At 45.2% G+C, this 15,920-nt stretch overlaps 1 protein-coding gene across 7 annotated transcripts in view; it reads left to right on the top strand.

The window, feature by feature from the left end:
* Adamts9 (ADAM metallopeptidase with thrombospondin type 1 motif 9) overlaps positions 1 to 15,920 on the top strand; it is a 174,300-nt gene that overhangs the window by 52,916 nt on the left and 105,464 nt on the right. For all 7 annotated transcript variants that reach the window (XM_047531184.1, XM_047531183.1, XM_047531181.1 and 4 more), the window contains 4 exons: positions 4,262 to 4,443; positions 4,537 to 4,673; positions 6,333 to 6,450; positions 6,923 to 7,018. In XM_047531184.1, the coding sequence (XP_047387140.1) occupies positions 4,262 to 4,443; positions 4,537 to 4,673; positions 6,333 to 6,450; positions 6,923 to 7,018 (533 nt within the window). The remainder of the gene's footprint in view (positions 1 to 4,261; positions 4,444 to 4,536; positions 4,674 to 6,332; positions 6,451 to 6,922; positions 7,019 to 15,920) is intronic.

Genomic DNA, 15,920 nt, shown 5'->3' with positions numbered 1-15,920 from the left:
AAACAAAAAAAAAAAAAGATAAGAAAGATAAGTTGCTTGCTGTGTAAATGTGATTATGCTGTATTCAATGAGCCAGACTAGAAATCAGATGCTTTCTGAACTGGAGCCCCCAAGTTTGGGTCTGTTATTACAGGTGGAGTCCTAATATTCTTTAGATGCTTGTTTTCTTTCTTTTTCTCTTTCTTTCTTTCTTTGGTATCTGGGATTGCACCCAGGGGCACTTAACCCCTGAGCCACATCCCCGGTCCTTTATATATTTTATTTAGAGACAGGGTCTCCTTGAGTTGCTTAGGGCCTCACCAAGTTGCTGAGCTGGCTTTGAACTCCCGATCCTCCTGCCTCAGCCTCCAGACCCCTGGGATTATAGGCGTGCACCACCGCTCATGGCTTTTTAAATCTCCATTTTGATCCACAACCTATAGATAATAAAGATGACCACACATCTTGGTTTGCGAGGCTAGTTCCACTTTACGTCTATTCCCCTGGAGAAATTAATAGCTCTCATTTTTACTCCTGTGAAAAGTGCCCTGGATTGGACATTAATTTTGTGCTCTTCTGACCTACACGAAACGTGTGAAAGAGTAAAATTTAAATCGGGACCACAAAAGTTAGAACATCAAAACGAGACCAAGCATTGGAGCTAGAAGATGCATTATTAGGCTGCTGAACCCTATGGTTGTTACTTTGTGCTCAAAATTTGGCCCTGAGCTTCCTGATAACTGGAATAAAACAGTTTATAGAATTGCTGCAGCCTGCCAAAATTAAAAAAAAAAAAAAAAAAAGTCATGCCCATTCTCTGGGAAAGGCAGAGAACTTTCCTTTTCCAGTGCTACTCTTTTCCTTTTAAATTAGGAGATAGGTTAAAATAATAATAAATCCAGATATGAGAAAAGGGATTGCGAACTAGATAGTTCCTGCTATCTAGAGCAACTGCTGATGAAATCTTACTTAAAGGTAGAATACACCTGTGATGATCTTTGCAAAAATTCCTTCTTAGCTTTGGCCACACATCAGCACCAACTTCCTGTCTGTTAACAGGCATGGTTGTGTAATGGGCAAGAAGGAAAGATCTAACTTGACTGTACAGGATAACAATGAATCTAGCAATTTCCTTCAGTCCTTCCCACCCAGATTTGGTATATAATATCTTTAAAAGATCTTAATAGTTAGAAAATGTGGGTAATATTTTTTTAAGCTGAATTTCCTATAATTTTCAGTTTTTGCCTACATAAAAAATTATTCTATCCAGCTGCATTATTAAATTGTAAGATTAATTTTTTCCATGCCAAAATGTAAGTTCAGTGGGTTAAAGCTTTCCCTATTACACAGTACCATGCAAATCCCACAGAAACCACCTTATCCAAGAAGAAATGCCATATAGTTCAAAAGGGCACATTTACATTCCATTAAAGTCATATGAAGGGCAGGCGTGGTGGCGCACACGTGTAATCCCAGTAGCTCGGGAGGCTGAAGCAGGAGGATTGTGAGTCCAAGACCAACCTCAGCAACTCAGCGAGGCCCTAAGCAACTCAGCAAGACCCTGTCTCAAAATAAAATATAAAAGTGGCTGGGGATGTGGCTCAGTGGTTAAGCACCCCTGGGTTTAATTCCCAGTACCAAAAAAAGAAGGTCATATGAATAATTAAAGAAGATATTATAGCTTGCCTTTTCATTAAAAGTAAATAAAGGCACAGACTGACTTTTGTTAGGGAAAGGAGACAGCCTGGGAGAGAGGCCAGACCAGTAGCTCTGGCTCACGCAGAAATGGCTGGCCCCCTCATTCGGCACCTCCCCGTTGCCAGGATACGTATCTTTTCTGATCCCAGGAACAAGGATGCTCCTAGCTACCTCTCAGGGCAACTGTGCACAGAGGCAGCACTTTAGAAAGTGACTCAGTGATAGAACACCAGCTTAGGAACCGACCACCTTTGTCCATAAAGAGGCAGAGAGTAAGTCGTTCAGGTTTTACAGGCTGTGTGATCTCTGCAGAACTTCCCAGCCTTGTGGATTAGATCCAGAAACATTCAGGACACTACGGGTGTGGCTACGCTCCAGTAAGACCTCATTTATGGACACTGAAATTTGAATTTTGGATAGTCTTTTCGTGTTGTGAAATAGGATTCCTTTTAAATTTGTTCCAATTACTTTATTTTTTTAAATATTTTATTCGTTTTAGTTATCCACGACAGTGGAATCTATTCGGACACATCCACTTAAAAATGTTGTTTTCCAAGGCGAAAAAAATACAAGATGCTTTGGGTCAATAAACAATCATTGTGCCACATTCAGTTGGAACATTAAGAGACATTCCATAAAGATAATGTCTACCTGAGGAAAAATTGAAGGGGGTCTTCCTTAGTACATTTAAATGAGTTTTACCTGAGCAGGTATGCAGACCCTGTGTGTAATTCATGGTGTTTTATGCATGAGGCGCTTTGATACTGAGGAAAAGGGCCTGGTATGCAGGAAACTAAGGCTGCATTGCCAAGTGGCTACAAAAGCAAAATGACAAGTCTTACAGTTTCTGTGTAGCACAGCAGAAAAAGCACAGAGCAAAACTGGGCAACTTGGATTGTAGTCCTAACTCTGCTCCTGTATTTGCTGTGTGACCTTGGGCAAAGTACTTAACCTCTCTGAACCTCCTGTCTCTTAGGTGAAAGTTACCTCATCTGCCCTGTGCTTGGGCAAGAAATGAAAGTCAAAGGCATACTGTACATTCAAAGTACATGGACTTAATTGTGTTTAATGGGGAAACGGATATAGACACTGCTAAGTTACCTTCCGTTTTGCATTCTTCAATTTTTCATGATAAATAATGGCAAGGATTCATCAGACTCCTTCCTGATAAGCTTCTCAGATTCACCGTAAGCCTCACGTTTCTTTCACATAAGGATGGAGCCCCAAGATTCAAGTAGCGCATACGAGGGGCCCAGCTTTTACATGTACCCTCTCCTTTCTCTACAAATCTTTGATCTAAGGAGCACATTTATTACAGGATCAGAACAGGCTTCCCCAAGTGGCCCTTCCTGAGACCTGAAATCAGATCAGGTTGGGTGGTATGGACACATCGTATCACAGCAGCAAACATTTCCATCATCCACTGGCAGCCTTCTTTCCAAAGAAGGCGTAAGTCAAGGTTCAGAGAGGTTTAGTACTTAGCCTAAAGTCACACAGTGAGGCTAGGGCAAGACTGGAATCCAGGTCCTACTTTAGCACTCTTACTGCATCTCCATCCATGTTTTATGGTTGTGGATCTATTTCCCATTCCCTAAAAGCCCTATTTGGGCAAACAAAACGAAACAGAACAAAACAAAACAAAAAAGTACTTCTTCTAATCAGGATTACTCTCTCAAATTCATTGTTAACCAAAAAAAAAGGTGGAATTTTTTTCAGTTCCGGGGTGTCCCAGGGTGGCTGCTCCAGCCCCTGTGGGTGAGCCTCAGGGTCCTGTGATGCTTTTCCGTGATGAATTTGGCCAGCTGCTGACTGCTGGAAGATGTGTTGTGCAATTTACCCTCTGGGTCACATCTGGAAAGCACGTGCACAGGAGCACCTGCGAGAGCACCTTCGCCCTGTGATGCTGTGCATGGCCTCGCTGTCCCACGGAGGCGGTGAAACCCGTGTGCTCTCCTCTTTTGTTGAGTTAGTCCAATAATGGACATCTGCCCTTCATTCCGTTTTATGGTAAAACCAACCAGACAAAGCATCAGTGGTTGGGAGATGGGCTGAAAGGCGCGGGATGAACGGAGGAGGCAGGCAGGGCACATCCGTGGTGATCCGCGAGTGCGTCCGAAGGTCCAGGAGCCAGACACAGAACCTGCGGAGCCGTACGCTCTCACTCTCAGTGTTTTTAAAATTGGAGGACTGCAAATGTTCCGGAGGAAGAGGACCCACCCCACCCCGCCAAAACGTCATAGACCCAGGCTTTGTGTTTTGTACTTGAGCGACATACATACCCTTTTATCCTGACCTTGCAAGGGAGCAACAGCCCATTTTACAGATGTCAATGCTGAGGCTCGCAAATGTTGCCCAAATAGACCCTTCATGGTATTGAAGGCAGAACTAATGCAGGAACCTTTCATGGAAGGCAGAAGGCAAACCCAGAACCTGGAAGCCTTGTCCTTTCCTGGGTCATCTGCCACCCCAAATTTGCTCCCTCCATAACAGGAGGTCATGAATGAGGTAGTGATGTACACAGAAATACATCATAACACCGTGTGTGTGTGTGTGTGTGTGTGTGCGTGCGTTTACATTTTCTCAGGCCAAAAAATGGTGGAAAGTACTGCGTGGGGCGTAGAATGAAATTTAAATCCTGCAACACGGAGCCCTGTCTCAAGCAGAAGCGAGACTTCCGAGATGAGCAGTGTGCGCACTTTGACGGGAAGCATTTCAACATCAACGGTCTTCATCCGAACGTGCGCTGGGTCCCCAAGTACAGCGGAAGTAAGTGCGCCTGGGACAGGGCACCGGGCTTGACGGGCGGGCCCCGGGTGCACCCAGGCACGCGAGCCACGGTGAATGACGTCTCCCCTCCAGTTCTGATGAAGGACCGCTGCAAGCTATTCTGCAGAGTGGCCGGGAACACTGCCTACTACCAGCTCCGGGACAGAGTGGTGGATGGAACTCCTTGCAGCCAGGACACCAACGACATCTGTGTCCAAGGCCTTTGCCGGGTAAGTCCCAGAGGGCGTCTTCTTCACGGTGCTGTCCCACTGCCAAACTGTGGTTTGTGGCTTCCTTGACAGAACAGCAGCTGCTACTATCTGCGCGCGCCGTCCTGAGCAGGGCTTCTCAAAGTGTGGTCCGCGGACCAACATTAGCTACTGGCAAGTACCGCCTGATTCTGACGCAAGCTCTGTCAAAAATTTGAGAACCACTGCCCTGGCTTTTTCCTGACATTTTTAGCCTCTCTGGGGGCCCCAAGTCTCCCCTGAAGATTTATTATGCCAATTTACACACACTTTCCTTTGACTGTAAACCGAGTGCTAAGGTGAAACCCAAATATTTTCTGACAGCATTTCCTAGAGCGAATAGCTGTGTTCCAGAAAAACGTCAGGAGAAGAGCTGGCCTCACTCAAGATTTCTCTTTGTGATTTTAACCGTAATTGCTTCAACCTGAGACATGCCCGTTAATTATTCTTGGAAGGTAAATTGAGAAACGTCTGGCAGACGGAAAAGCAGCTGAGATTTCCAGAGAGCGTGGTACCGTTTCGAGGTTCTCGCTGGCCAGAAATCACTGCTAACTCAGCCAGCTTCAGTCGATGTCCCTTCCTGCCTGACTGTGATCCAGAGGCAAATTAGAGTTCCTGGTCAGTAGGATTGGATTGACAGGGCTTCACTCACTTCCCAGCATGCAACTGCAGGGCGGATTCCCTGCGAGGGCCATTCCATAGCAACACCTGGAGCTGCTTCTCAAAGTGGTTCACACAGAGGAACCAAAGGGACAGGCACAAGGCCTCCCTTCCCCAAGTTGTTGCCAGGTGGGACTCTGGGCTCCATCTCTACAGTGTCACCATGTCACAAGTTCCAGAGGCCTGTGATGGAGCCCAAGGTCTCAAGCCAGCCACCTGCATGCTTAGCCAAAATTTAAACATGGCGGATTTTAAATAATATCAAAATTTCCAACTTCTCTTGGAAGAAAAATTTGCAAAATACCAACACTGAGTTCTTGTTGTTCAATGGTGCAGCAGCTCAGAGTGATCAGCAACTCCTCCTTAAGGTGGGGCCTGAGCTCTTTAATTAAATACAGTGCCTCACTACCCCCTCTTGTCTTTCTTTCTCCATTCCTGAGCAATTTTTCTCATTTACTCTGCTTTTTTTGGTACTGGGGATTGAACCCAAGGGTGCTTAACCACTGAGCCACATCCCCAACCCTTTTTGTATTTTATTTAGAGACAGGGTCTCACTGAGTTGCTCAGGGCCTTGCTAAGTTGCTGAGGCTGGTTTTGAACTCATGATCCTCCTGCCTCAGCCTCACGAGCCATTGGGATTACAAGTGTGTATCAGGGAGCCTGGCCTCATTCTGCTTATTCTTAAACTAGTGCTTCTCACACTTATCTGTTAAAATCCCAGCTCTGATTCAGTAGATCTGGGTGGGTCCTGAGATTCTACTTTCCTAACAACATCAAGGGTGTCCCCAGCTGGTGGTCCACAGACCAGATTTTAAGTGGCAAAGCGATAGGCAATTTGAGTTCTCAAGCCTTGACAGTTTAAAGGCCCATCTCTGTCTTTTCATTTTGAATGCACATCATTAAAAGAAACACAGTAGTTGCCATTCTATTATCTCTTTCGTACTTACCATTTATTTCTAATTTTTTTTTTTTTTTTTAAAGCAAGCTGGATGTGATCACGTTTTGAACTCAAAAGCCCGGAGAGATAAATGTGGGGTTTGTGGTGGTGATAATTCTTCATGCAAAACAGTGGCAGGAACATTTAATACTGTACATTATGGTAAGAATCTGCTTCTAAGAACTGGGAGAAGGAAAAGTTTAAAAACATTTAACTGCACGTAACATGTAAATATGTTAATGTCAAGCGTAAAATCAGTCTAGTTACAGTACATTATCCATCTGACTGTAAGGCACTTAATAGTGAGAATTATATTTCTTTTTATTTTTGTTTATTTTTGGGGGGTAGTAAGGATTGAACTCAGGGGCACTTAACCACTGAGCCACATCCCCAGCCCTTTTTATATTTTATTTAGAGACAGGGTCTCACTGAGTTGCTTAGGGCCTCACTAAGTTGCTGAGGCTGGCTTTGAACTCACAATCCTCCTGCCTCAGCCTCCTAAGCCACTGGGATTACAGGAGTGGACCCCCACACCCAGCACTAGAGAATTATACTTCTATGTTGCCCAACTTTGATTTCATCCTTAAAGTGAACCATTAAGAGGAATACTGAATTTTTGTTAAATTCTTTTCAGGTTACAATACTGTGGTCCGAATTCCAGCTGGTGCTACCAATATTGATGTACGGCAGCACAGTTTCTCAGGGAAATCAGAAGATGATAACTATTTAGGTGAGACCTGACATTTTTTCTGAAATTCTGCTTTTCTGGAGCAGTTAGCACACACGACTTCCTTCTCTCTCTTACACCTGGCCAGCTTTCAGGTGGATTTTTATAAAAGAAGTTGATCTTAAAATGCATTATTTTATTTCATGCTCCTACATAGCCTCCTCAGAATATTGATTCAGGGGTTACGTGGTTGCCCTATTCAATATCAAGGGATTTAGTCTGGATTTTACAAAATGGAAAGGCTTCAGGTCAAATTTTGAAAGTACTAACCCTGTAAGTTTAGCATAAAAATCATTGCTCTTGTTGAGGCTTTTGAAAAATCTGTCCTGTGGGTAACTGACTTGCAAATATTTTATTAGAGGCATTACTTGACTTAATTTTTTTGTTGTTATCAGCTCCTTCCAGGCACAGACCACTGGTGGGCCTGTTCAATATTTTATTACGCCTGGTCATTCCAGAAGATTCTATAGTGGCACATATTTTTCTCAAGTCATTACTAGAATGGCTGACTTTGTTGTTTTACAGATTCTTCATCCTTCTCTCAGGATTAATTCACATTTTTTTTTCCTTTGTACAACTCAGGGGTTTAACCACTGAGCCACATCCCCAGCCCATTTTTAATATTTTATTTAGAGACAGAGTCTCACTGAGTTGCTTTTAGGGCCTCACTAAGTTGCTGAGGCTGGCTTTGAACTCACGATCCTCCTGCCTCAGGCTCCCCAGCTGCTGGGATGGCAGGCATGCGCCACCACACCTGGTTTAATTCACCTTTTTTCTTATATTTAACCACACCATGAATTCACATCTAATTCTGTACTAAAGGCACAACAGACCAACAATGCTATGATTTTTTTGTTTTCCCCACCAGTTCCACTTCAATTAATTATTCCGTAAACCACCATAAGTTATTATAAATTAACCCAGTTGCCCTTGAAAGAAGAACCTGGGAAGAACAGAATGACTGAAAGGGATTCAGCTGGTCGCCCTGCACTGGCCTCTTCCTAGCCATGCCTTGTATCTGAGGAAGACATCAGGCAGGCAGTCTTGATGCAAAGCCAGTCTTTTTAAAGCAATTAATATACTTTCTCTCCTACAGTGTCCAGGCAGGAATTTATTTATCCATGTGAATATAGCTCTCTGGAAGCTCATGGCAAGCAATGTGGACACACTGAGCTAGTTAATGAGTATTTGTTGAATCAAATTAGAACCCACATCTGCCTTTTGAAATGTCTACCTGTAGAGTGCTTGCCGAGTGTGTGCACAGGCCTGGGTTCGAATCCCCAGCACCTCGGAAGAAAGCAAAAAGTGAAATGTCTACCTGAACCCATGCGTTGATAGACAGCCACACATTCACCAAGCACGCCAATCAAGCATGATATTTGTGCATGATTCTATTATAGCATTTTCTGCTATGAATCACCATTCGGTCACTTATTTAATAAGCATTGTTTTAGGCACAGTGAACGAAACAGACAAAAAAAAAATCTGTTTCTTAGAACCTATATTTTCATGGAAGAAGGCAGGTAATAAATAGGAAGTTAGTAAATGAACATTGATATAAGTATTTATACTATATAAGCATGAAGATGATAAGTGGTATTAGAAATCAGATCAGGATAAGGAAAATTGGGATACGAAGGATGGGGTGGGAGGGTTGGGGGTGTAGCTCTGTGGTAGAGCTTCTGCCTGACCTGCATGAGGCCTTGGGTTCGATCCCCAGCATTGTGAAAGAAAAAAGGAAAAGCATCAAGGATGTTTGGAATGGAGGAAGAAGGAGGACGGGCTCTCTGGGGGAAAGAAAGACATTCCAGGCTGAGGGAACGGCCATTGCAAAGTCTTTGAAACAGGAGCATGAAGAGCAGACAGAGGCCAGCGGGCCCGCAGAGAGGAGAGTCCTGCATGGGGGAAGCAGGTGACAGGACTAGATCATTCCTACAAGGCCACTGTAAGGACTCGGACTTGACATGGGAGACCTGGGAAGCTCCTGTGGGTGTGGCCTCAGGAGAGCTCTGACCATTGCACTGCACAGAGGTGAAGGGGCGTGCGTGTAGGGTGCAGGGGTGGCAAAGCTCCAAGGGAGGTGCTGAGACCTCTACCCCAAGCAGGAATGTGGTGGTGGCCATAGGTAGTCAGGTTCTGGGGATCTTTTGGAGTTGAAACCATTGTGAATATTTTTTCTTTTCTTTTTTTTTTTTTTTTTTTTTTTTTGGTACCAGGAATTGAACCACTGAGCCACATCCCCAGCCCTTTTTATATTTTATTTAGAGACAGGGTCTCGCTGAGTTGCTTAGAGCCTCGCTAAGTTGCTGAGGTTGCTTTGAACCTGCAATCCTCCTGCCTCAGCCTCCCGAGCTGCTGGGATTACAGAAGGGTGCCACTGTGCCCGGCTCATTGTGGTTTTTTGATGGATTAAATATGGAGGTGCATGAAAAAATAATAGTCAGTGATGTCTTGGAGTCAAAATGAGTCAAAAACTCGGGTTTGGATGTGGGTCATGGAAATGATGGTGACATCCTCATTTGAGATTGAGATTTGGAACTTACTCACGCATGTGACCACTAGTGTTTTAGGCCAGGGCTGCGTCTTAGCATCTTCATTCCGGAGACAAAGCTGCACATGATAGGTACTAAGGAAATGATTGCTAAATTGTTGAACAGCCATTGGTCCTACTATGTGCTTCATGGAGAATGGGGTTACCTTGGAGATATACACTAATTTCTTCTTTCAAAGACTATAAAACAGTCCTACTTGTAATTCGGTTCTCTAGGACCACACCAGCTTTTTGCCATCTAAATATCCAACCACTGGCAACTTCATGAGAAAATTAACAGGAGCTGGGCACCGTGGCGCATACCTGTCATCCCAGCGACTGGGGAGGCTGAGGCAGGAGGATCGCGAGTTCAAAACCAGCCTCAACAACTTAGCGAGGCCCTGAGGAACTCAGTGAGACCCTGTCTCCAAATAAAATATAAAAATGACTAGGGCTGTGGTTCAGGGGTTAAGCACCCCTGGGTTCAATCCCCAGTACCAAATTAATTAATTAATTAATTAATTAAAATAAAAACAAAAAGAAAATGAAAAGGGTGGGGTTAGAGCTCCCTGGTAGAACATGTGCTTAACAGGCACAAGGCTGGGGTTCAATCCCTGGCACCACAGTTACAACAAGAAATCCAATAAGAATGAACACAGTTCTTGGAAACCATTTTCAAATGATATTTTCGAGAATCCCACATTTCTCTCTTCACTGCTATGATGGGTCAAGATTTTTCTCCGTGTATTTAGTTATAAAGTTGTGCATGTGCTCGCTTCGGCAGCACATATACTAAAAGTTGTGCATGTGACCGTGACCTTACTACTTCCTAATTAAATCAAAGAGTGTTGAACTCAGCTTCCTAGATCAATTGATTTCCTGCAAGCTGAAAGCCATGTTGAGCTGGTCCTTTCCTCTCCTTGACAGGAAGAGGGTTCTCTTCTCTTCTCCTTTTTGGGAAAATCATCTCTCTCCAATTAGCAGCATCAATTCTGTTCCACGTAATCAGCCCGTGTCAGATGCCTGAATTCAGGCAGGGTCTCCCGATAGCCTCTGTCTCATCACTAGAGGTTCTTAATCACCTTGTAAAGGATGAAAACAAAATTAAAGAAGATTTGTCAGACTTTTTAATGGAATCGTATGCCAGTGTCGTCCTGAGAGTCTCCCTGGATGCCCAAGGTGCTCAGGCACAGATTGCAAGACACAGAAGCTGAGACCTCAGAGCCTTTGAACCTCTCAGAGGTTACTTAAGATAGGAAGAATTCGGTGTCATCAAGACCGGGGCGGGTACGTGTTTGCTCTTGGCTTGCAGGAAATGCAGCCGGTTCCAGAGACTTTGCAGCCCACACTGAGTTATGCAGGAGCCCGGTCTCTGCTCTTGTGTTGCTAAGCAATCTTCATCCTAATCCCTCGTGGTTTTATAAAAGTCAGTCAAGCCATACTCTTCCTGTGCATTTGGATGAGGGAGCAGCTTCCAGAAGAGAGGGCCTTTGTGGCAATTCGGTTCTGATGGGTGCAACGGGAAGGAAAGCAAGCCAGGAAATTAGCTCTCCTAATCGCATTAGTGGGAGGTTGAGCAGGAGACTCTGATTTTCAGGAAACTATTTGTTTCACAAGGTACCGAAGCAGAAAGCCTCCCAGTCAAAGGTGGTCCTTGCCCATAGATCCCCCTCCCTGTCATTGGGTGAAAGCCAAGTTGTACCACTTCCTCCATTTCCTATCTTCCTAGGGGAAAAGTAGTCATTTATTTTGATTTTTTTCCCCACTTTGGTACCAGGGATTGAACCCAGGCTGCTTAACCACTGAGCCACATCCCCACCCTTTTTATATTTTATTTAGAGACAGGGTCTCACTGAGTTGCTTAGGGCCTCGCTAAGTTGCTGAGGCTGGCTTTGAACTCTTCATCCTCCTGCCTCAGCCTCCGGAGTGCTGGGGTTACAGGCGTGTGCCACTGCGCCCAGCTGAAAAGTGTTCATTTCTGTGATGCTTCTTTGTCCCCAGGACACTAAACCCTTGATTCATTGTGTCAGTAGGAAAACTGAAATCGATTTGGTGAAAGAGAAAGCAGAAGTTACCTTTCACCTGATCACCGCACATGTATCTGGGCCAAACCATTTACCAGAGCAAATTAGAAGGGGCCTCCTATCATTGCAGCTTCTCGATCATTCCCTCTTCACCATGAACGGGGATAAGAAACACGGGTGCAGGGTGACATTCCCCCAGGTCGGCGCAAGCATGACAGGAAGCCAGGAGACATTGGGAAAGACCCCCAACTGACCTAGCCAACATCGCCGCACAGTGAACGTGAGCAAAATTCGGCTGTCACTTCCTTTGCGGCGCTGGCATGTGACATTTCATTTCCCCCTTTTCAGTGAAGCATCAGCTGCCTAGCGAGCACATGACTCAGGTTGAAAGAATTAGGTGATCTTGTTGACAGCACATCATGCCGTCACCACAAAAGTGACCCGCTTTAGATAGCAGCCTCAAGATGCCCAAGGTACCATGGAAACCACCTTGTCCCGGCAGTGACCCACTGAAGCTCCGGCATCCTGCATGGCTGGTGGGTCTCACACTGCAGGGGCTGCAGGCGAGACAGGGCTGCCAGAGGGTTACACTGACTGGGGAACAGTCACTGGGCTGGAAGCACTCTGTTCTCCTTGTCGTGAACGTCAGGTTCCATCAGTCACTCACTCTTTTTTTTTTTTTTTTTTTTGGTACTTGGGATTGAACCCAGGGGGCACTTAACCACTGAGCCACATCCCAGCCCTTTTTATATCTTATTTAGAGATAGGGTCTCACTGAGTTGCTTAGGGCCTCACTAAGTTGCGGAGGCTGGCTTTGAACTCACGATCCTCCTGCTTCAGCCTCCCCAGCCGATGGAATTACAGGTGTGTGCCACCGCGCCCATCACTCTTTTAACATCATCACTGGTGCACCTACTAAGGGTTGGGATCGTTCTTAGATGTACAAAAGCAATTTTTAAAATGATTTCTTTACTCAAAGGTGCATGCTCTCTAGCAAGACCCACTATTTAAATTTTTTAAAAGCTGCAAACCTAAACATATTTGGTTTCTATTTGTATGCAAAGGAAAGGATGCATGAATTCATTCATTGAAAAAACATTTGCTCAGTCCCTTCATGGAAAATGTTAGTGGTTCCCAAATTCTGGAGACAGATTTTCATGATTAGAAGCCACCTGGCCTTGGGAAGTTAATTTGATACGAAGTCGGGCATTTTTCTCCCTTAAGTTAGGCACAACTGAGCCAATCTCACGGAGGTGTGGTAAGGGGACTGTGCAGGGGAATGCATTATGACGTGCCAGGTTAAATGGCCCAGAAGCAGTTGACCACATGGAAACAGAACCTGCAGATACAGAAGGCTTGCTTAGTAAAACTGAAACCAAAGTTTTATAATAAATAGAGGGAAAAGATATGATTGGAGTTTTATCTTGAGAAATAAATCCAGACATATGCAATTAAGTTTCTTTAAGCTCACATTCAACAGAATTACCTCTTGAGTCATTTCAATTTTTTTAGATTGGAGATTAAAGTCATCGGCACATATATTTCTGTAAGTTTTGTGGTCAAGTTGCATGATAGGAAAGTAGCGCCTTCTTCACTTAGTTTGAATTTATCAATAAGATCTGAGAGGGAGCTGCGTTTTGGGGTGTGGGTACTGGAGATTGAACTCAAAGGTGCTTAACTACTGAGCCACATCCCCAGCCCTTTTTATTTTGAGATAGGGTCTTAAGTTGCATATCATCTCACTATGTTGCCAAATCTGGCTTTGAACCTGCGATCTTCCCATCTCAGTCTCCCGAGAGACGGGGATTACAGGTGTGCGCCACTACACCGGCTTGCCATTGTGTTTAACCTCTACATTGCGAAATAATCGCCAGAATCAGAATTATTCACATGTGCATGTTTTAACATAGTTACCATGTTCTTACCTGTGTGTGCGCATGCACACATCTAGCTGGTGACAACACTGGAGAGCACCCCCTTGGCTCCTTGTCACCATGCAGTATGTTAGATCTGCAACACTTATTCATAATTTTAATTAATTTATTTATTTTTGGTACTGGGGATTGAACCCAGGAGCGCTTAACCACTGAGCCACCTCCCCAGCCCTATTTTGTATTTTATTTAGAGACAGGGTCTCGCTGAGTTGCTTAGGGCCTCCTCACTCAGTTGCTGAGGCTGGCTTTGAACTCGCGATCCTCCTGCCTCAGCCTCCTGAGCTGCTGGGATCACAGGTGTGTGCCACCCTCCCGGTGCTTATTCATCTTCCAGCCGTCGCCCGTTTCCCCGCCTTCCCGCCCCAGCACCCGCCCTCCTACTCTCTGATTCTGTGAGTATCACTATCTTGGTTTCCATCATTGCTTTAATTCCGTCAGGTCCGTATCTGGCCGGTGTTTTGGCACTTGATTCCAGCAGGTTTCCAACACTACTTTTTCAGTTTCACTGATTCGTTCCTCTTTTGCAAGATTTGGAGTTGATTCGCTTTAAAAAAAAAAAAAAAGCATTCACTGTGTCCGGGACAGGTCCCCTTAAGAAGGGTGGCTGTCGTAGGCTGTGAAACAGTGCCTGCACCTTCGCCCCCATGGGACTCATAGGGTGTGTGGAATCAAAAGGCTATGGAGGAGAATTTGGATAGGGAAAGAGGTGGTAGACGGTATCTGTGCTACCCTGAGTGACACTTGCAATTTGAAAAGGAGCGGTCCAGGCAGGTGCGCTGAGCTGCTACCGCGTGACGAGTCATCTCAGGACACAGCGAGGTGTCAGGATCAGAAAGGCGTGCCGTGTCTGCTTCTCACATCAAGGACGAGGGAGCTACGAAGCTGGGTGTTTCTGGCTTGAAGCCCGTGTAAGGTGATGGCTGTTAGGGCCGAGGTGTCCTCCGCAGGCTCCACTGGGGCTGGGGGATCCACTTGCAGCAAGGGGACTCTCGGGCCATTGGCAGAAGGACCCAGTTCTCTGAGCTTCTCCAAGATGTTGGCAGGAACCTCAGCCTGGGCATCCTCCTCACCTGGCAGCAGGCCTCTCCCACGGCTGGAGATGGAAGGAAGAGGGAGGCTAGGCGTGGTGGTGCACACCTGTAACCCCAGCTGCTGGGGAGGCTGAGGCAGGAGGATCGTGAGTTCAAAGCCAGCCTCAGCAACTTAGTGAGGCCCTAAGCAGCTCAGCGAGACCCTGTCTCTAAATAAAATATAAAAAAGGGCTGGTGGTGTGGCTCAGTGGTTAAGCACCCCTGGGTTCAATCCCTGGTACCAAAAAGAAAAAAGAAAAAAAATTAAGGAAGAATGAGGCAGAACTGTAGGTTTTTGACCTCAGCAGCCCAGTGATTTCCCAGTCATTCCTATCCCGTGTGGAAGGGGGTAAGACAGGGTAAGTGCCTGGAGAGAAGGACCCCGGGCCACACGTGAGGCTGGCTGCTGGCCCTCATTTCCATGGGACTCGTTGGAAAGGCAGCACTGAGCATCACGTCGTGTATTTCCAGATGTCGCCATTTGTCAAAGTCTCAGCAGGCTCAAGGAACTGCGGTATACATCCAGCATGTCTGTGTGTGAAGCAATTGGAGACGTCGTCCGTTCATGGCTGCGTATTTTCAAATCAAATACTTTGGCTTCCATCTGTGATCCTGTAACTGGGGTTTCTACAGCGAGCCCCAGGCTAACAGGGATCCCCATATTCTGTTTCACCTAGTTTCCTCTATTTCACTTAATTTTCACAGTCATTATAAGAGGTAGATGTTTTTATCTCCATTTTACCGATAAAGAAATGGAGACAGAGAGGGAAAGTGGATTGGCTAAGGCCACACAGCAGCACAGGACAAACCAAGAATGTGCTTGCCCATGTGTGGCTCTAAGGCCCCCCATCTCTGGGTCCTCTGCCTGTCAGGGTGGTATTTGGTATTTCTTTTTCTTTTTTTAAATAGTTTTTTAATTTGTTCTTTTTAGTTATAGATGACAGTAGAGTGTGTTTTGACACATCCTACATACATGGAGTGTGACTTCCTATTCTTGTGGTTGGACATGGTGTGGAGTTTCACTGGTCGTGTGTTCATATATGAACATAGGAAAGTGACGTCCCCTTCATTCCACTGTCTTTCCTATTCCCATCCCCCTCCCTTCCCTTCATTCCCCTTTGTCTAATCCAGTGAATTTCTATTCTTCCCTCCCCATCCCTTAGTGTGTGTTGGCATCTGCATATCAAAGAGAACATTCAGCCTTTATTTTGGGGGGAATTGACTTATTTCACTTAGCATGATAGTCTCCAGTTCTACACATTTACTGGCAAATGCCATCATTTCTTTCTTCTTAATGGCTGAGTAATATTCCATGGTACATAGACCACATTTTCTTTATCCATGTAT

The sequence above is a fragment of the Sciurus carolinensis genome, chromosome 17 (assembly GCF_902686445.1).
Source record: "Sciurus carolinensis chromosome 17, mSciCar1.2, whole genome shotgun sequence".
Classification (NCBI taxonomy): Eukaryota; Metazoa; Chordata; class Mammalia; order Rodentia; family Sciuridae; genus Sciurus; species Sciurus carolinensis.
This window is presented reverse-complemented; position numbering and strand designations above follow the sequence as displayed.